Here is a 22,171-nt window from a genome sequence, read left to right on the forward strand (position 1 = left end):
CTGGTCCAGTTCTAATTTAGTCCTGTTTCACCTCTGCTAATGGCTCCAGTTTGACATTTAAGTTGTAGCTATTTTATACTTGAGATATATATATATATATATATATATATATATATATATATATATATATATATATATATATATATATATATATATATATCTCACATGGGGAGAAGGGGAATGGACGGTGAACCCCCACGTACACGCCCACTACACCCCTGCTAGAACCATTTGGACCATTTGCCAATCTTTACTGAACAGAAGGTAAAAGGAGCTGTTAACATGAAAACTACCACTTCATGACATCACAAACTGGAACAGAGCATTTTGAGCTTTGGAGATGTAAACAGACTAATAATAAAAAGTTACTCAAACGTGTGTGAATGAAACAAAACACAACTCCAGATGTGTTTTTGAGGAGGAAACAACATTATAACATGACTTAAAGCTCACAAGAGTTCATTTTGCGAAATAAAAAACCTTTAAGCTTTTAACCTTCAAGAGTTGTGTTTTGATTCAACTTTCGTCCACGTTTGTTTACACGAGGTCGCCTTCTCGAGCGCTCAGAAACCATCTACTTTCCCCCACGGTCACGTAATCACAAATCAGTTTCGTCACGTAAACCATAAACCGTCGGCAGATTCGTCATATTAGCGTGATGGCCTCTGCTGATAAATGGACGCTTAAAAGCTTTTTCACGGTCCATGCCTCTCGCCGTCATCACGGGGAGCAGCAAAAAACACCCGCTCGGAAATTAGGACTTTGCTTTTAAAGGGTTTACGTTACGCCAAATTGACTCTCGTGAGGTTTAAACCGTGTTATAATGTTATTAACTCATCAAAAACAGACCCGGAGTTGAGTTGTGTTTTGTTTCATTCGCAGACGTTTGAGTAATCCTGCATTATTAGTCTGTTTACATCTCCGAAGCTCAAAATGCTCTGTTCCACCTTGTGATGTCACGAAGATGTAGTTTCCAATTTGACAACGATGTTTTATCTTTTGTTCAGCAGAGATTGGCAAACAAAACACAACTCCAGGTCTGTTTGTGAAGAGGAAACTACTTTATTTCAAAATAAAACCAAAAAGAAGAAAAAAAAGAAAAAAAAACAACAACAATTTCTTCATTATTTGTCTCCAAAACCAAAATAATGAAACGAAAAAAACAGATAATTTGTTTTTTCATTTTCCGATTTTGTGTTTAAATGAATAATGGAAAAAACGGATAACAGCCCCAATTTCTGTGACTTTAAACTGTGATACCGGACTTTTGCGACACATACGAAAGTTCTGAGTCCCGGTCTGGTCCCAGTCTCAGTCCTGATCACCGATAGTCTAAGCGGGCGCACCTCCGGGTCCGTCCCGACACTCCTGGTTCAATCCTGGTTTAGTCCTGGTTAAGTCCTGGTTTAAGATCAAGACTGAAACCAGACCAGGACCAAGACCAGAACCAGTACTGAGACCAGTACTGAGACCAGGACTGAGACCGGGACTGAGACCAGGACTGAGACCGGGACTGAGACCAGGACTGAGACCGGGACTGAGACCAGGATGAGGACGAAGGCTGGGACTGAGACGGGGACCAGACCAGATGACTAAGACCCTGGTTCAGTTTTGGCTTAGACCTGTTTTTAGTCCTGGTTTAGCCTTCTTAGTTTTTTTTGTGTTTTTTTTTTTTTTTTTTGTGTTAGTTTTTTCCATTATTCATTTCAACACAAAATCGAAAAAAAAAAAAAAAAAAAAAGTTATCTGTTGTTTTTTTTTTTTCCATTTTGATTTTGGAGATGAATAATGAAGAAACTAGCTGTTTTTGTTTTGTTTTTCATTTTGGAAAACAAATGAACAAGGAAGAATTCCTTTAGTGCATGTATTTTCCAAACCAGGACATTATTACAAAACACAAATACAAATATTAAGACGTCTGTGTCATCATCCAAGTCAGTTCCAATACTAATGTGTAAAAAAAAGTGTGTTTTAAAAGCCAAACAGGCAATTTAATGCACAATAAATCCACTTTCATATGCAGGATTATAGAAATGTGTTTGAATGTGATTTTGGTGAAGATACAACATGACAGTGGTTTATTTATTTGATTAATTGTATGTTTTTTTTAACTCATAAACTCAAACTATTCCACAAGCTGAAACAGTCAGATTCACACGTGGGTCTTTAAAGCTGCTGTTGATTGTGAAGCATCATTAGATTCTCTCACTGCTGTGATAAAACCAAACATTAACTCAATAAACCCAACTGTCCAGGACTAAAACCAGGACTAAACAGGACTAAAGGATTAAACCAGGACTAAACTAAACCAGGACTAAAACCAGGACTAAACCAGGACTAGGATTAAACCAGGACTAAAACCAGGACTAAAACCAGGACTAAAACCAGGACTAAAACAGGACTAACCAACTAAAACCAGGACTAAACTAGGTTTAAAACCAGGACTAAAACAGATCTAAACCAGGACTAAACTAGGACTAAACCAGGACTAAACCCAAGACTTAACCAGGACTTAACCAGGGCTAAACTAGGACTAAAACAGGACTAAAACCAGGACTAAAACCAGGACTTAACCAGGACTAAACTATTACTAAAAACAGGACTAAAACTGGACTAAAACCAGGACTAAACTAGGTCTAAACCAGGTCTAAAACCAGGTCTAAACTAGATCTAAACCAGGACTAAAACCAGGACTAAACTAGATCTAAACCAGGACTAAACCCAGGACTAAACCAGGACTTAACCAGGACTAAACTAGGACTAAAAACAGGACTAACCCAGGACTAAAACCAGGACTAACCCAGGACTAAAACCAGGACTAAACTAGGTCTAAAACCAGGACTAAAACCAGGTCTAAACAGGTTTACAACCAGGTCTAAAACTAGATCTAAACTAGATATAAACCACGACTAAAACCAGGACTAAACTAGATCTAAACCAGGTCTAAATCAAGACTAAAACCAGGACTAAAACCAGGACTAAAACCAGGACTAAACCAGGACTAAAACAAACTAAACCAGGACTAAAACCAGGACTAAACCAGGACAAAACCAGGACTAAAACCAGGACTGGAAAACCAGGACTAAACCAGGATTAAACCAGGACTAAAACCAGGACTAAAAACAGGTCTAAACCAGGTCTAAACCAGGTCTAAAACCAGGTCGAAACTAGATCTAAACCATGACTAAAACCAGGACTAAAAGTAGATCTAAACCAGGACTAAATCAGGACTAAAGCCAGATCTAAACCAGGACTAAACCAGGACTAAAATCCAGGTCTAAAACAGGTGTAAAACCAGGTCTAAACCAGGTCTAAACCAGGACTAAACCAGGACTAAATCCAGGTCTAAAATCAGGACTAAAACCAGGACTAAAACAGATCTAAACCAGGACTAAACCAGGTCTAAAAACCAGGTCTAAACCAGGACTAAAACCAGATCTAAACCAGGACTAAACCAGGACTAAAACCAGATCTAAACCAGGACTACTAAACCAGGACTAAACCAGGACTAAACCAGGACTAAAACCAGGACTAAAACCAGATCTAAAACCAGGACTAAAACCAGGTCTAAAACCAGGTCTAACCCAGGACTAAAACAGGTCTAAAACCAGGTTTTAACAGGACTAAACCAGGACTAAAACCAGGTCTAAACTAGAGCTAAACTAGATCTAGACCAGGACCAAGACTAAAACCAGGATTTAACAGGACTAAACCATGCAGTGCTGAACCGTGTCTCCTCCTCTTCTATCAGTGATATTTTGAATCCGGTTAAGTAAAGTCTGGGCTTTTTATTTTCTTTTAACAGACAAAACATGATGTGATAAAACCAAACATTAACTCACTCATTAAACCACAACAGTCCAAACCCTCTTCAGGACTCACTGTCGTTAAGATCCTCATTAACAGACTCAGATAAACAAGACGCTTTTCACATGAACACAACAGAAACACACACAGAGTCGAATAGAGGATAAAGACTTAACAAGAGACAAGAGCAGAAAGGAGAAGAGAGTCACTGAGCTGAAGCTTTGGTATTTTTGGTTTGTACAAATCTGATATAAATACACAGTTTCCTTGTACTTGTAGTTTTTGTATGTTGTGAGAGCAGGTTTGGGTCAGATACACACAGAGTTGGGGAGTAACAGATTACATGTACTGGATAGAGGTGAGATCGGGCCTAAAAAATCCAGCCCGACCCGACCCGGCCCGCGGGTATTAAAACCCGACCCGGCCCGAGCCCGACCAATTAACTTGATTTGCAGGCCCGAGCCCGAAGCAAACCCGAAATGTCATATTTTATTTGTGAGGACTCGGGAGGAGGAGCAGTGCTCAGCGTCGAGGTGCCAGTCTTTTTGCTCTCGTATGAAAGCAAAGCGCCACATTGACGACATTCAGCGAAGCCAACGCAAGTTTCTGTAGCATTTTCAACAATCAATTTGAAGCTTTTCCACACCTCACTCTTACCGGTGCGTGTTTGTCTTTTCAGTTCTCCTGCCTTTAGTTTAACTTCTTGCTCCTCCATATTGGGGACACCAGGTCAAAATAGATGCAGACTTGCGGAGGGGAAGATTGATTAAATGAAGAGGGGGCGTTCACGTGCGCAGAGCTCTGGCTCTGCGGATCCTGTTTAGTAGTTAAATAGCAATTACATTACATTACTTCTCTGTTTTATCCATATTATTTATTTTATAACAAGTATTCCTTAGTTTAGTATCCACACATCATTTTATAAACATATATTTATTTGAAGCCCGAGCCCGACCCGACCCGAAGTAATGATTGATTCGGGTCGGGTCGGGTCGGGCTTGGGCTCGGTCTTAAGATCTTACCTCTAGTACTGGAGTTATGTAATCAGAGTACAAATTATGAGTAACTGTATTCAGTTACAGTTACTGTTTCAGTGAGTGGTAATTGGATTACAGTTACTTTGTTGAAATAAATGGATTACACAGCGGGATTTTCCTGTTTTTTCGGTAATTCCACTCATTGCCGGAAACTAAACCAGGACTAAACCAGGTCTAAAACCAGGACTAAACCCAGGACTAAACCAGGACTAAAACCAAGTCTAAACCAGGACTAAACCTGGACTAAAACCAGGTCTAAACCAGGACTAAACTAGATCTAAACCAGGACTAAACATGGTCTAAACCAGGACTAAAACCAGGACTAAAACCAGGTCTAAACTAGATCTAAACCAGGACTAAACAAGGTCTAAACCAGGACTAAACCAGGACTAAAAACCAGGTCTAAACTAGGATCTAAACCAGGACTAAACATGGTCTAAACCAGGACTAAAACCAGGTCTAAAAACTAGATCTAAACCAGGACTAAAACAAGGTCTAAACCAGGACTAAACCAGGACTAAAACAGGACTAAAACCAGGACTAAAACCAGGACTAAAACCAGGACTAAACCAGGACTAAAACCAGGACTAAACCAGGACTAAAACCAGGACTAAACCAGGACTAAAACCTGGACCAAACCAGGACTAAAGACAAGAGCAGAAAAGAGAAGACGTGAGTCACTGAGCTGAAGCTTTGGTATTTTTGGTTTGTACAAATCTGATATAAATACACAGTTTCCTTGTACTTGTAGTTTTTGTATGAACTCCTGAGCAGGTGTGATGTTGTGTGCAGGTTTGGGTCAGATACACGGAGCAGGACGGCACCGATCCAGCCTTTTCAGTTCTGCCAATACCCGGTATTAACAGACACCAGCGCAGAGATTGAAAACTGTATTTTTTTTTTCCTTCAAACAGAAATAAAAAAGACACAAATGATCCAAATGTGTTATGTAACTGTTATTTATATCTGAAGTAATTACAGAACAGCTTTGTGTAAATGAAAGTTCAAACATTATGAGACTTTCTTTAACACTACGACCAACTACGGCTGCGTTTACACATAGTCGGGTTTGTCGAGAACGAATATTTCCCTTCGTTTTCCAAAATAACATTTGCACATAGCATCATTTTTGTTTACATCAACCTGCATAAATACACCATCGAGCGCCGTCGTAACTACACCAAACCTCTGGGCGGCGCCTGGATTAGATTCAAAGCCTGTAGCTGTTTTTTTAATGTTTATTTTGGGCGAGTAAAGATTTACATTCTGATACAATGGAACATATAGGCGAGTTTCGTTGTTGACAAAAGCGCGCGTTGCATGCTGGGAATTAGTCAGCGGCAAGAAACACTAATTCAACATGACGCACGGAGCGAGAAAGCAGGTAAAGCAGGGGTGGGCAAACTTTCTGGCTCGCGGGCCACATAGGGTCCTAAAGTTTGACTGAAGGGCCGGACAGAAGACAGGACATAACGTGTTAAGAGCTCAGATTCATTACGTTCTTATTCACATTTACCTAGGATTTCAGACGCTACATGTTTCATCACTGCTGTGAAAGATTCAGAACATAAAACTGTTGAGACCTGTTCCACTGCACACACCACCAGTGAAAGTGTATCATGAGGTCACCGTTTTCGAAATATGACTGGTAACAACTCAATATCAAAACTCACCCCATACAACCACAGATACACACCTGTGAGTATGATTAAACCTGTCTCCAACATGTTGTATTCATTAACAGTTACAACTCAAAGACCATAGGTTTCCTTTATTGATTTTTACCAACTCTAAATGGAAGCAGTGCAGTCTTATATCTTAAGCACCAACTACTTCACTCATGGTCCGAATAACTCCTGTAAGAACACTTTCCCATAAAGCATTGCAGCCAACATAATACGCCGCAACTCAATGTATATATAGTGCGCCATCTACTGGGAAACGCTGGAAATGCATGACAAATAAAACATCAACAAGGTTTATTATTGTAATTTATTCCAGTTCGGCGGGCCGGATTAAAAGGTTTAAAGGGCCGCATACGGCCCCCGGGCCGTAGTTTGCCCACCCCTGACGTAAAGGGTATTGATCCCGGTTATTTATCCACTCTAACAGCAGAGGACCCAAGACCATTTGACCAGAAATTGGTCATAAGCATCGATGGAGACAAATCACCCTTTTCAACCCCTACAAAAGGTGGACCAAACCAAATTTCTGGTCAGAATCACCAACTACCTGGACAAATATTCACTTTGGCGATATCCACAATGACTTGGTGGAAACTCCTGGGCCATTCACAGCAGAAAAGATGAAAACCTCCAAGAGTCTCGATGTGTTGTTGAACTTGTTGGAGTCCACGGTTTGTTAGGATCTTCTACGTTTGCTCTGCGAATGTTTGAAAACCGTTTAATTCGCCGTTAGTGGTTCTTTTCACTCAGAATACGAAAAAGACATTTTCCTTCTTCCGTGCTTCTATTTGTGCATCCGATAATGCAGCAGGAATTTACCATTATCGGGGATAAATACGCGAGGTTACGCACTGTGTTTGACGCTATCGTGTTTCTTGCCTCCGACCAAAATATTTCCCAGCAGCAACGCGGGCTTTTAATAACAATGACGTCAGCTGAAACTCGCCTGTAACATAAGTGAAATTATAATAGAAATGAAAATAATCACAACAAAAAAATTGCCCAAAAAGGAGGTGGAAGAAGAAAAATTATTTATTTATGCTGCATTTATTTCATTACAGTTGGAAGTATTACTCAAAAATACCTTGTAAATCGTGCATTACTGAGTGGGCTCGCCTCTCCACAGATCTGTTAAAGAAATGGCAAAATGACTGACCTCCGAGCCTCATTCGTCTCTGGTCGTGGATATGAAACATCAGCTGTGCAAATGTAAACACATGAAAAGTGTTTGACCAGAAGAAATGCGACTGCTGCTCTGACGCTTCATGATCATCATCAGAGCAAAAGGGAAACACTGGTCACACTTTTGCCTCGTCAGCTCCTAAAATTATCCAGGCTGGCGCCACCGCCTCCGCTCAATTCCATTTCTCTCCAGCGACTAGGTCAGGAATCGGAACACACTAGACAGTTTGCAAAAACCCCGGAAGTGTGAGTCGGGACACCAGCCAATCAGCGAAGAGTCATAAATTCTGTGTTGGGAGCGATTCCCGAGATTGACAATTTAAAGCCGGAACAAAGAGAATATTTGGTGAATTTTATCAAGGGTTATTGTCCTTCTTCCTACGGGATTTGGGAAAAGCTTAATATACCAGTTAGCCCTGTTGGCGGCGCTTTACATACATCACGACCAAATAGCAGCGATTGGTTAAATTAAAAAAAGTACCCGCCTACTGTCAAGCGAACAAATCATAAAGCTGCGAAGTGAAACCGGTTGATGAATCAGGCCTAAAACTCCATTTATCTCACTTTACACACAAATGCCAGATCGTAGTTTTCCAGAATCTCCACTCTAACTGGAGTTTTAGAAAGATTTGTTTTCATCATCGAATTCACCGTTTGCCTGTAAAAGACGAAGGGAAATGTCTCAGTTTTTTTTAAATACCCGTGTACGTGTAAACAGGGCCTACATCAATTTATACGTCCAACCAGGAGATCCACTGAACTGATGTTGGAAGCCGGTACAGTGTCTGGAATTTTATGAGTTTGTTTTTATTTGACTGGTTTTAGAGTCTTTGGACTTGCAAGATTCAATTGAGCATTTATACCTTCTGTTATTACCTCCGCCAAGGAGGTTATGTTTTTGCCGGCGTTTGTCTGTTTGTTTGTTTGTTTGTTGTTTGTTTGTTTGTTTGTTTGTTTGTCTGTTTGTTGTTGTTGTTTGTCTGTTTGTTGTTTGTCTGTTTTGTTGTTTGTTTGTTTGTTGTTTGTTTGTCTGTTTGTTCTGTTTGTTGTTTGTTGTTGTCTGTTTGTCTGTTGTCTGTTTGTCTGTTTGTTTGTTTGTCTGTTTGTCTGTTTTGTCTGTTTGTTTGTTTGTTTGTTTGTCTGTTTGTTTGTCTGTTTGTTTGTCTGTTTGTTTGTTTGTCTGTTTGTCTGTTTGTTTGTTTGTCTGTTTGTTTGTCTGTTTGTCTGTTTGTCTGTTTGTTTTGTTTGTTGTTTGTCTGTTTTTGTCTGTTTGTCTGTTTGTCTGTTGTCTGTTGTTGTTTGTTTGTTTTCTGTTTGTCTGTTTGTCTGTTTGTTTGTTTGTCTGTTTGTCTGTTTGTCTGTTTGTCTGTTTGTCTGTTTGTCTGTTTGTCTGTTTGTCTGTTTGTCTGTTTGTTTGTTTGTTCTGTTTGTCTGTTTGTCTGTTTGTCTGTTTGTCTGTTTGTCTGTTTGTTTGTCTGTTTGTCTGTTTGTTTGTTTGTTTGTCTGTTTGTCTGTTTGTCTGTTTGTTTGTCTGTTTGTCTGTCTGTTTGTCTGTTTGTCTGTTTGTCTGTTTGTTTGTTTGTTGTCTGTTTGTTTGTTTGTCTGTTTGTTTGTCTGTTTGTTTGTTTGTCTGTTTGTTTGTTTGTCTGTTTGTTGTTTGTTGTTTGTTTGTCTGTTAGCAACATAACTCAAAAAGTTATGGACCAATTTTGATGAAATTTTCAGGATTTGTTGGAAATGTGAAAAGGAAGAACTGATTTCATTTTGGGGGTGATCCGGAAGAAATCCTGGATTCTGGATCACTTTGAAATTTTAGTTAACATTGTGGTAAATGGGGCCAAAAATTTTGTTTCTCAATATCTCGGTTAATTATTGACCAAACCCCATGAAATTTGACTCAGGGATGGACAATGGGATCCTCTTTCATATTCCAAAGGCTGATCCGGATCTGATCCAGAAGACTGATTTTATCGCAATTTATATAAAAAATGGGGGTAGTCCTTGGCGGAGGTCTGCGCTCTCTGACTGCTTTTCTAGTTTTTAATACATTTTGTTGTTTTTAATGTTTTTTTTTATATGTGCAGCACTTTGGAACCTGCTTTGTTAGAATATGTGCTAAAGAAATAAAGTGGACTTTGATGAAGCGAACCAGCAAATTTTTCAGTATCGGTTCCAATATCAGATGAGCGCATCCATAACAGAGACACACAACAGTTTTGAAAGATTTTGCCATTCCCCTCCTTCCTTTTATTCCACTAATAGATCAATAGATTTAGTCAAGTAACAATTTTTCTAGATAACTACAAACATTTTTATCAGATGTACAGAAAAGTAACACAATTTCCACAAGACGAGAAACAAGATTGGGTCCACGGGAACGAGACAAGACGAGATTTTAACATTTTAGATATAAACATTTCGCGATTCGGTTTCCAATTTTGGCCTCACAATGTTTTTTTTTTAATTGATTTTATATTTTTGTTTCCATTTTACATTTTACTGCTGCTTTTTGGAACTGTTAAAGATGTAACTCACCAACACGTGACTCTTTTTTTTGTCCAATCTAAACGTAAACATTGGACAAAAAAACTCACGAGATCATTTTCCTCTCGTGTGCACGATCTTGTAGGACGAGATCTTGTACCACAGAGGAGTGTTCCGACCGGTTGAACAGCGCGCCCCTGTCTGCCCCTGTCTGCCCCTGTCTGCCCCTGTCTGCCCCTGTCTGCCCCTGTCTGCCCCTGTCTGCCCTGTCTGCCCTGTCTGCCCCTGTCTGCCCCTGTCTGCCCCTGTCTGCCCCTGTCTGCCCCTGTCTGCTCCGGTCATTACCACATCATTAAGGAGCACATAGCGGATCATTGTGCAGTGAGTCACTCGTGCACTGGGACAAGCCTGTCTGAGTCTGAGTCTGGCCCAGATTCAACACTATAGAAACACACACACAGGGGGGAGGAGCAAATATCAACAGTCAACAGAAGGATTTTATAAACGTCTAATGCAGTTTGACTCAGATTAGCGCAGAAAAAACTGGTTCAAAATGAGGAAAATTTCAAACTCCAATCCAGTACTAAGGAAATAACTCGATACTCAAATACAGAGTCCAACAAGGATCATTTAAAAAAAACTCTCTCTTTCAACATTAAATAATATAACTTTCTTTATATTTCATTTTTATGTTCTTTTTGATATTTGTCAATCCTGTGCTCTAGTTGCTTCTCTTGTTTTTGTGTGTGTATGCAAATCAAACCCCGGACTCGGATTCGCGGGAGCTGAGACGCCGGACGGAGACTGGGCGTCTGATCACTCACCAGACTGGTCGGGCACTAGTGGTGTAACAATATCCAAGTTAGGGCTGTCGCAATAACCACAAAAAATGAATCACCGCGGTACTAAGAGGCAAACAGCAGTGCATGTTGGGCCACCGGGATCACCGCAGCGACCAACGTGACCCGACCCAGAGTCCTGCACTGGTCCATTTTTGGAGACCTGCACCTGCCCACACCTGTGCAGTACAGCACCGCACCAGCTGAAAAAACAGGACTAAACCAGGACTAATCCAGGACTGAGCCATGAGTCACTGTCGCGGTGGACCCAGAGGTGTGCCCGTGTAAACCATCGGGCGATTGCAGTCAGAGCATAGAGCTCCATGCCCCATGATCGCGCTTTGGGGACACCCTGCTCCCCGAGCTCGGGGTTCTCTCTCTCTTAAGTCTGCGGGTACCTGACCCAGTGCAGGACTCTGACCAGAGCTGCCACAGTGAGAGCTGGAGAGATGCAGCTGCACTTGTTCCAAAGCCAAATGTTACTTTGTCCACGCTACACGCGTTATATCCACACGACAACCAAGGCACATGTGCATCTGCAACAACAAGCGCATCATCAGAGAGTTTTCAGTGCCGCTGGAAATATTATAACTCCGAAGGATGTGGTGCAGTATCAGCACACACTGTGCTGTTGAGCCAATATATCACACTGCAGGAGAAATTCCCTAAACACCACAACCCTAATCCAAGTCTCACGATACGATATTGTCACGTATGAACCTCATGGTACGATATTTAATGCGATATCATGGGAAAGCTCATGATCTGGTGGAGAGGCTCATGATTAAAGATGTAACAATATCCAAATCTCACAGTATGATATATTATATATTGATATTTATTGCGATATTTTGTGGAGGCTGAGAACAAAACTGTTAATATTCTACTTTTTCCTCTTAAAATGCCTTGACAAGACTTAATCCAAAGAACTAAGACTTAAAACTTTTTAGAACTGTTATTTCTTCTTGAAGTCTGCACTGAAATGGAGCAAAGGATCATGGTCTATGTAGTTCCCTCTGTCTTTTTTTTAACTCTTAATTTAAGCAAAGAGACTTGTAATTCCATATGTTGTGATGGTCCACGATATTATTGTAAGAACTTTGACGATACGATATCACGATATTTCGCATATTGTTACATCCCCAATTCTTAAACTTCTGAACTTCTAACTTTTGTGGCGGAGGATCAGTCTCATGCTTGTCTCCATGGAGATGTTATTGCTTTGCTTTGCCTGGAATGTTCCACAGCATAACTTTAAATCTTTAAATGATCTCTCCTTAGTTGAACAGGCGACGCGATCATGACAAGTTACAGGGCAGGTCAGATCTGCGGGGAGGCGAGCCCACCACAGTAAGAATGCATATTTTTCAACACACGTACTTGAATAACTGTAGGACAAATAATTTTAAAGCTCTTCTGTGTAACATTCCAGGTTAAGTAATATCATCTCCATGGATACGAGCAGGTGGTGACTATGGAACCACACCAGAAAAGTTACACAGTGCAGCTTTAAAACTGCTAGATTCTATTCTGTGGATAAATTGCCTAAATAACTTCGGCCTTCTTCAAACTTTTCTTTTTTCTCTTCATTTTCCGACTTTGAAGTTTCTCTGATGTTTACGAAGAACGACAAACTTTCACGGCCATAAAAATTCCAGTTTGAAAAATATTGGCCATCAAATCATCCACAGAGGCCGAAAAGTAAACACTGCGTTATAAACCGTGGATGTGGAGTCGCTGTGGAGTCCTCGAGAAGAACCCACTTTACTCGCACTTAGGGCCCATCTACTCACAACACAAACACTTCATTACATCTGGTCGTTACAAATAATGAGCCCGTGGATTCCCACAGAGGCTCAGGTTGTACAGGGATTTAACCTAATCTCTCTTAAAGGTGCACTGTGGAACTTTTCTACTGGAGGGTCTATCAGGTTTTTCTCCGTGGAGGCGTTATCGCTTCGTCTGGAATGTTTCACAGTATTCATGGTATTAAACCGATTCAATAAAATTATAATCAAAAATAAAATCTATTAATAAAATAGATTCAGTTTTTTTTTTTACATTTTTTACCCTAACAACATGAAACTTGGCACTGCACACACCCGTGCGATTAAGATGACACCAGGACTAAACCAGGACTGAATCATGACTGAACCAGGACTGAACCTGAACTGAACCGGGACTAAAGTGGGACTAAAGTGGGACTAAAGCAGGATTGAACCGGGACTGAACTGGGACTGAACCGGGAGGACTAAACCTGGACTGAACCGGGACTGAACCAGGATCTAACCAGGATTTAATCAGGACTGAACCAGGACTAAAGCAGGACTAAAGCATGACTAAAGCAGGACTGAACCAGGACTAAACCAGGTCTAAACCAGGTCTAAACCAGGACTGAATTAGGACTGAATTAGGACTGAACCAGGACTGAACCAGGAGGACTAAACCTGGACTGAACCGGGACTGAACCAGGATCTAACCAGGATTTAATCAGGACTGAACCAGGACTAAAGCAGGACTAAAGCATGACTAAAGCAGGACTGAACCAGGAATAAACCAGGTCTAAACCAGGTCTGAATTAGGACTGAACCAGGACTAAACCAGGAGGACTAAACGTGGACTGAACCGGGATTGAACCGGGACTGAACCAGGATTTAATCAGGACTAAAGCAGGACTAAACCAGGACTAAAGCAGGACTGAACCAGGTCTAAACCAGGTCTGAATTAGGACTGAATTAGGACTGAACCAGGACTAAACCAGGACTAAACCAAGACTAAAGCAGGACTAAACCAGGACTAATCTTGGACTTGAGAGAGAGAACCCAGAGCTCGTGGAGCAGGGCATTTGCAAAGCGCGATCGGGCGACGGCTGCACTTGGCCCTGTGGAGCACCGAGCTCTGTGCCGGTCCTTTCGCCCACGGTCATCCGACGGTCTACGTGGGCACACCTGTCCCAACACTCAGTCCTGGTTTAGTCCAAAAAATAAAATAAAATATAATAAAAATAATAATAATAAAGCCTGTGACCAATACAAGCATTCGTGGTCGTGTTTAGGTGTGTGATTTGAAAAAACTGAAAAAAAAAACTGTTGTCTTGTTGCTGACTTGTGACTCACTCGTTGTAGTTCCAGCTAAGCCAGTTTGTTATGGGCAGATTATGTTAAAAAAAAAAAAAAAAAACTCAGATTACAGTTTAACTTGAGTAACAGAGCGTCAGACAGAGCAGTGCCTACAGTTAGCGTCACACCCCTGCAAAGTAAAGTCTCCGTTGTACAGACAGAGCTGAGGTTTGGGCCTCAGCGTGTGTGCGTCTATAGGAGGTGTAAAAGTAAAGGTTGTAACTACGGTGTCGTTCGATTACTGGAGATACAGACCCGTTAAATAACACTGTAAATGTACACAGTGGCCTTTTCAACGCCGTTAGAGAGAGAAAAAGAGACGTGGAACTAATTTAAAGAGAAAGAGAGAAAGAAAGAGGAGAGGAAAGAACAGTGATTGAGAGCTAGAGTGAGATCTGTCTCACTCTAGAGAGACAGAAAGAGAGAGAGACAGAAAGAGAGAGAAAGTTATAGAAAGAACGGTAGATAGAGAAGAAGAGAGAGTAAGCTAGAGTGAGACAAAGAGAGACGGACAGAAAGAGCAGAGAGAGAGGCAAAGAGAGACAGAGAGAAAGACACACACAGAGGCAGAGAGAAAGCAGAGGGAGAGAGAGAAACAGAAAGAGAAGAGAGAGAGAGACAGAGAGAGCAGAGGGAGATAGAGACAGAAAGAGAGAGAGACAGAAAGAGGAGATGGAGAGACAGAAAGAGCAGAGAGAGAGAAACAGAGAGAGAAAGACAGACAGAGAAGAGAGAGAGAGAGAAAGAACAGAGAGAGACAGATAGAGAAAGACAGAAAGGACGGAGAGAGACAGACAGAAAGAGAGAGACACAAAGAGCAGAAAGAGGGACAGAGAGAGAGAGACAGAAAGAGCAGAGAGAGAGACAGAGAGAGACAGAAAGAGCAGAGAGAGAGAAACAGAGAGAGAAAGACAGACAGAGAAGAGAGAGAGACAGAAAGAGCAGAGAGAGAGAGAGAGAAAGAACAGAGAGAGACAGAGAGAGAAAGACAGAAAGGACGAGAGAGACAGAAAGAACAGAGAGAGACAGACAGAAAGAGAGAGACACAAAGAGCACAGAGAGGGACAGAGAGAGAAAGACAGACAGAGCAGAGAGAGAGGGGGGGGGGAAGAGAGAGAAAGAGCAGAGAGAGAGAGACAGAGAGAGAGAGACAGAGAGAGACAGAAAGAGCAGAGAGAGAGAAACAGAGAGAGAAAGACAGACAGAGAAGAGAGAGAGACAGAAAGAGCAGAGAGAGAGAAAGAACAGAGAGAGACAGATAGAGAAAGACAGAAAGGACGGAGAGAGAGACAGAAAGAACAGAGAGAGACAGACAGAAAGAGAGAGACACAAAGAGCAGAGAGAGGGACAGAGAGAGAAAGACAGACAGAGCAGAGAGAGAGAGAGGGGGGAGAGAGAGAGACAGAAAGAGCAGAGAGAGAGACAGAGAGAGAGAGAAAGAAGACAGACAGAGCAGAGAGAGAGAGAGAGAGGGGGAGAGGGAAGAGAGAGAGACAGAAAGAGCAGAGAGACAGAAAGAAAGAGACAGTCACAAAAGCAGCGAGAGAGAGACAGAGAGAGAAAGACAGACAGAGCAGAGAGAGAGAGACAGAAAGAACAGAGAGAGAGAGCACAGAGAAAGAGAGAGAGGCAGAGGGAGAGACACAAAGCGCAAGGAGAAAGAGAGACAGACAAAGAGAGAGACAGAGAGAGAGAGAGAGAAAGTTATATAGAAAGAATGGTAGAGAAAAAAGTACAAAGCTGGAGTGAGACACATGAAGGGAGAGAGAGAAACGTGCAATGAACTATGGGAGTCAAATCACCACATTTAAACAAAAAGGGAAAAATGGAGGCGGAACTAATAGAGAGATACAAAGAGAGAGAGAGAGAGAGATGTGAGAAAAGAAAGCGAGAGAGAGCAGCAGGTAATGAATAATGGAAGTCAAATCACCACTTTGAACTGTACGAAATGGAAATGGAGGTGGAACTAATTACAGAGAGAAAGAGGAGAGAGAGAGAGAGACAGAGAGACGAAGGGAGAGAGAGAGAGAAGTAAACAGAAAGACGAGAAGAGACAAAGTAGAGGGAGACAGAGTAACATGCAATGAATTATGGGAGTCAAATCACCACTTACCCCAAGACAAAATGGAAGTGGAACTAATTAGAAAGAGAGAGAGAAGACAGAAGAGAAAAGAGAGAGACAAAGAGAGAGAGAGAAAGTGAGAGACAGAGAGAGAGAGAGAGATGCAATGAACAAAGTGCAGTGAAAATGAATTAAGGGAGTCAAATCACCACATTGAAGAATAGAAAGAGAGAAAGAAAGAGAGAGAGAGACAGTGAGAAATCAGAAGAGGAGAGGGAGAGAGATGTAGAGAGAGGGGAGAGAAATAGAAGAGAGTGAGAGAGAGAGAGAGAGAGAGAGGGCTAGAGTGACACATGCATAGAATTATGAGAGGCAAATCACCACACTGAACAATAGAGAGAAGAGAGAAAGAGAGAGAGAAACACACAGAGAGAGAGAGAGAGGAGAGAGAGAGAGAGTGAGAGGAAAAATCACACAGAGAGAGATACAATGAGAGATGGAAACACAGAGAGACAGAGAGATACAGAGAGAGGGAAACACACACACAGAAAGAGAGAGAGACACACAAAGAGATAGAGAGAAGCGAGGGAAACACACAGAGAGAGAGAGAAACACAAAGAGAGAGATACAGTGAGAGAGGGAAACACATGGAGAGAGAGAGAGACAGACACAAAGAGAGAGAGAGAAAGACAGAGATACAGAGAGAGAGAGAAAGAGAGATACAGAGAGAAGAGAGGGAAACAGAGAGAGAGAGAGAAACACTAAGAGAGATACAGGGAGAAGGAAACACCCACACACAGAGAGATAGAGAGAGAGGGAAACACAGAGAGAGAGAAACAGAGAGATAGATACAGAGAGAGAGACAGAGACACAAAGAGAGAGAGAGAAAGACAGAGATACAGAGAGAAGAGAGGGAAACACAGAGAGAGAGAAACACTAAGAGAGATACAGAGAGATACAATGAGAGATGGAAACAGAGACAGAGAGAGACAGAGAGAAGGAAACACACACACACTCAGAGAGAGAGAGAGAGAGAGAGAGAAGCAAGGGAAACACACACAGAGAGAGAGAGGGAAACACAAAGAGAGATACAGTGAGAGACACAGAGAGAGGGAAACACACACCCACACACACACACACACAGATATAAAGAGAGAGGGAAACACAGAAAGAGATACAGAAAGAGAAAGAAACAGACAGAGAGAGAGATACAGAGAGAGAGGGAAACACACACACATACACAGACAGAAAGACACACAAAGAGATAGAGAAGTGAGGGAAACACACACACACAGATACAGATACAGCGAGAGAGGGAAACACACAGCGAGAGAGAAACTGAGAGAGTGATACAGAGAGATAGACACACAGAGAGAGAGAGAGAGAGAAACACAAAGAGAGACACGGAGAGAGAAAGAGGGAAACGCACACAGAGATACAGTGAGAGGGAAACACAGAGAGAGGAGAGAAGGGAGAGAGTGACAGGGAGGAGAGAGAAGAGACAAACAGAGAGAGAGAGGAGAGAAGAGAGTCAGAGGGAGGAGAGAGAAGAGAGAGAGAGGAGTGACAGGGAGGAGAGAGAAGAGACAAACAGAGAGAGAGGAGAGAAGAGAGTCAGAGGGAGGAGAGAGAAGAGAGAGAGAGGAGAGAAGAGAGTCAGAGGGAGGAGAGAGAAGAGAGAGAGAGGAGAGAGTGACAGGGAGGAGAGAGAAGAGACAAACAGAGAGAGAGAGGAGAGGAGAGAGTCAGAGGGAGAGAGAGAGAGAGAGAGAAGAGGAGAGAGTGACAGGGAGGAGAGAGAAGAGACGAACAGAGAGAGAGAGGAGAGAAGAGAGTCAGAGGGAGGAGAGAGAAGAGAGAGAGAGGGAGAAGAGAGAGAGAGAGAGAGAGAGAGAGAGAGGAGAGAGAGAGAGAGGAGAGAGAAGAGAGAGAGAGAGAAGAGAGAGAGAGAGGAGAGAGTGAGAGGGAGGAGAGAGAAGAGACAGAAGAGAGAGAGAGAGGAGAAGAAGAGAGTCAGAGGGAGGAGAGAGAAGAGAGAGAGGAGAGAAGAGAGTCAGAGGGAGGAGAGAGAAGAGAGAGAGAGAGGAGAGAAGAGAGTCAGAGGGAGGAGAGAGAAGAGAGAGAGAGGAGAGAAGAGAGTCAGAGGGAGGAGAGAGAAGAGAGAGAGAGAGAAGAAAGAGAGTCAAGAGGAGGAGAGAGAAGAGAGAGAAGAGAGAGAGAGGAGAGAGTGAGAGGGAGGAGAGAGAAGGGTAAATGAGAAGAGAAAGAGGAGAGAAGAGAGAGAGGAGAGGGAAAGAGAGAGGACAGAAGAGAGAGAGTGAGAGGAGAGAGAAGAGTAAACGAGAGAGAAAGAGAAGAGAAGAGAGAGAGTGAGAGAGGACAGAAGAGAGAGAGAAGAGAGAGAGTGAGAGAGGACAGAAGAGAGAGAGGAGAGAGAAAGAGAGCAAAGGTGAGAGGAGAGCGAGAGAGAGGAGAGAAGAGAAAGAGGAGAGAGAGAGAGAGAGAGTGAGAGAGGACAAGAGAGAGAGAGAGGAGAGAAGAGAGAGAGGAGAGAGAAAGAGAGAGTGAGATGGAGGATAAAGAAGATTGAGAGAGAGGAGAGAAGAGAGAGAGAGAAAGACGGGGAGAGAAAAGGAAACGGAGAGAGAGAAACACACAGAGAGGTACAGAGAGAGAGAGAGAGACCAAAACATGCAATGAATTATGGGAGTCAAATCATCACTTTGAACAACAACACTTTGAAAACACAGGAGGAACTAATTAGAGCGACAGAGAGACGGAGATAGAGAGAGAGAGAAGTAAACAGAAAGAAAAACCGAAAGACGAGACGAGACAAAGCAGAGGTAGAGAGAGTAACGTGCAATGAATTATGGGAGTCAAACCGCCCCTTTAACGCAAACCGAGACTTTAATTGAAAAGTGGAGATTTATCTGAGCGACCTGTAGCTGTGGAAAACTATTTATTCAGCCTCTATTGTGTTTTCCAATCTCCCTACAGCAGCCACCGCCTCCTATCTCCCACCATTCACCGTGGGACAATTCAATCCACGAACCCAATCTGCACGGACCGAAGACGAAGAACATATGCAAAGATATGACTTAAAGCTGCACTGTGTAACTTTTGTTTAGGGCCGGTTCACGTTAAACAGCTCCACTTTACGTTTATTCAATTACAAGCGGGTTTATAGCTCAAAAATACCCTAGAAAAACATTCATACGGACTGTGAATGTGCTCACCTCTCCGCAGACCCGACCTGTAACGTGGTCTGGTCTGGTTTCCATGACGATAGAAAGGTTTAATACCAAAAAAAGAAAAAAAAAGAAAAAAGCGTACCGATATGCAACTGTAAAACAACTCAGCCTTATGTAACAGATAAACCTATGTCCTGTCAATCACTATTTCATCTTTACACTGTTGATGCAACGATATCCAAATCTCCCAGTACGATATTATCACGATATGCATGTCACGATACGATATTTATTGCGATATTTTGAATATAATTGTAGATGGGACATGTTTTTGCTTGTAAAATACCCTGACAAGTTTTGTATCCAAGATTTGATTTTCCCGTGAGATTTGGGATGATATTATCACGATATAGATCTCACGGTATGATATTTATTGCGATATTTTGGTAAAGGCTGATATAATAACACTTTTTTGCTTTTAAAATACCTCCATAAGTTTTTTGGTGTGAATTATTTCTGTCATAATCGAAAAAATGTAACGATATCCAAATCTCACGGTACGATATTATCACGATATGCATGGCACAGTACGATATTTATTGCGATATTTTGAAGAGGTTGATATAATTGTAGATAGGGACACTTTTTTGCTTTTAAAATACGTCAACAACTTTTTGGTGTAAATTATTTCCGTCATAATCTCAAAAATTTAACAACATCCAAATCTCACGGTACAATATTATCACGATATGCATCTCACCGTACGATATTTATTGTGATATTTTGAATAGGCTAATATAATAACATTTTCTCGCTTTTAAAATACCTCAACAAGATTTTGGTGTGAATTATTTCTGTCATAATCCCAAGAATGTAACGATATCCAAATCTCACGGTACGATATTATCACGATATGCATGTCACAGTAGGATATTTATTGCAATATTTTGAAGAGGTTGATATAATTGTAGATAGGGACACTTTTTTGCTTTTAAAATACCTTGATACTTTATTTTGGTGTGAATTATTTCCATCAAAATCCCAAGAATTTAACAATATCCAGATCTCATGGTACAATTTTATCATGATATACATGTTACGGTACGATATTTATTGCAATATTTTGGTAAAGGCTGATATAATGACACTTCTTTGCTTTTAAAATACCTTGACAAGATTTTGGTGTGCATTATTTGCGTCATAATCCCAAGAATGTAACGATATCCAGATCTCATGGTACAATATTATCACGATATGCATGTCACGGTACGATATTTATTGCGACATGTTTTTGCTTTTAAAATACCCCAACAAGTGATGTCCAGTGTTGGGGAGTAACAGATTACATGTACCGGAGTTACGTAATCAGAGTACAAATTATGAGTAACTGTATTCAGTTACAGTTACTGTTTCAGTGAGTAGTAATTGGATTACAGTTACTCTGTTGAAATAAATGGATTACACGGCGGGATTTTCCTGTTTTCACATTTCGGCTATATCCCTTTTTTTTTTTCCCCCAGTAATTGCCGGAAACTAAACCAGGTCCAAACCAGGTCCAAACCAGGTCTAAACCAAGACTAAACCAAGACTAAACCAGGTCTAAACCAGGTCTAAACCAAGACTAAACCAGGACTAAACCAGGTCTAAACCAGGTCTAAACCAAGACTAAACCAGGACTAAAACCAGTCTAAACCAGGTCTAAACTAAACCGGTCTAAACCAGTCTAAACCAGTCTAAACCAGGTCTAAACTAGGTCTAAACCAGGTCTAAACCAGGTCTAAACCAAGACTAAACCAGGTCTAAACCAGGTCTAAACTAGGTCTAAACCAGGTCTAAACCAGGTCTAAACCAAGACTAAACCAAGACTAAACCAAGACTAAACCATGTCTAAACCAGGTCTAAACCAGGTCTAAACCAGGTCTAAACCAGGACTAAAACAGGACTAAACCAGGTCCAAACCTAAACTATCAATAATATTTTTAATTTGGTTCAGTAAAGTCTGGTCTTTTTATTTTCTTTTATCAGACAAAACATTTACAATTTCCTTGTCTTTGCTTCTCTACAGCAAATCAAGTAATCCAAAGTATTCAGATTACATTACTCACTTAAAGTAATTTACTGGATTACGTTACAAACTACATTTTGGGGTATGTAATCTGTAATCTGTAGGGGAATACATTTTAAAAGTCACCCTCCCAACACTGTTGATGTCAGTACTGTACAAGCTTCAGGGAAGGATTTCAGTAGTAGCAGGAAAAACGCAGTTACTCCGTGTTGATAAATGTCCATGTCTGTTTTAACACCACAAACCGAGTGAAAAACACGTTAAAGCCTCGAGTAAGTTCATTAAAAGTGACAGTTGTTTCATTGTCCAGACCCAGACACAGAGTTACTCACGGATCTTGGCCACGCTCGCCACCAGGAGCCAGATGGCGATGATGTACGGAGTCTGCACGTAGCTCCACTCCCATTGGACCACCTTGTACCCTCCGCCGTGCCCGTGGTGCTGATGCTGCTCCCCGGACCCGTCCTCCGCTCCGACCCCGGGAACAGCTGGCTCCTCAGCGGCGGCGGCGGCGGAGTGAGCCAGCGCCACCGGTCCCCGAGTCCCGCGATCCCCCGAGCTCGGGTCTGCGGAGGAGGCGGGCAGGAGACCCAGCGCGACCAGGGAGACGCCGAGCAGCAGCAGCGCGGACGGCAGCCCGGGCTTCGGCATGGTTCGCGGGGGCTCAGCGGACTGCCATGGCCCGGTTTAAATACGCACT

At 41.9% G+C, this 22,171-nt stretch overlaps 1 protein-coding gene across 1 annotated transcript in view; it reads right to left on the minus strand.

Annotated features, from left to right (window-relative positions):
- Positions 1-22,171, minus strand: part of slc9a5 (solute carrier family 9 member A5) — a 105,362-nt gene extending 83,191 nt beyond the window's left edge. Inside the window, 1 exon segment of the mRNA XM_055154938.1 lies at positions 21,804-22,171. Within this exon segment, the coding sequence (XP_055010913.1) occupies positions 21,804-22,122 (319 nt within the window). The 5' untranslated portion in view covers positions 22,123-22,171.

The sequence above is a fragment of the Boleophthalmus pectinirostris genome, unplaced genomic scaffold, assembly GCF_026225935.1.
Source record: "Boleophthalmus pectinirostris isolate CB_2022bp ecotype Guang Dong unplaced genomic scaffold, ASM2622593v1 HiC_scaffold_19, whole genome shotgun sequence".
NCBI classification, from domain to species: Eukaryota; Metazoa; Chordata; class Actinopteri; order Gobiiformes; family Gobiidae; genus Boleophthalmus; species Boleophthalmus pectinirostris.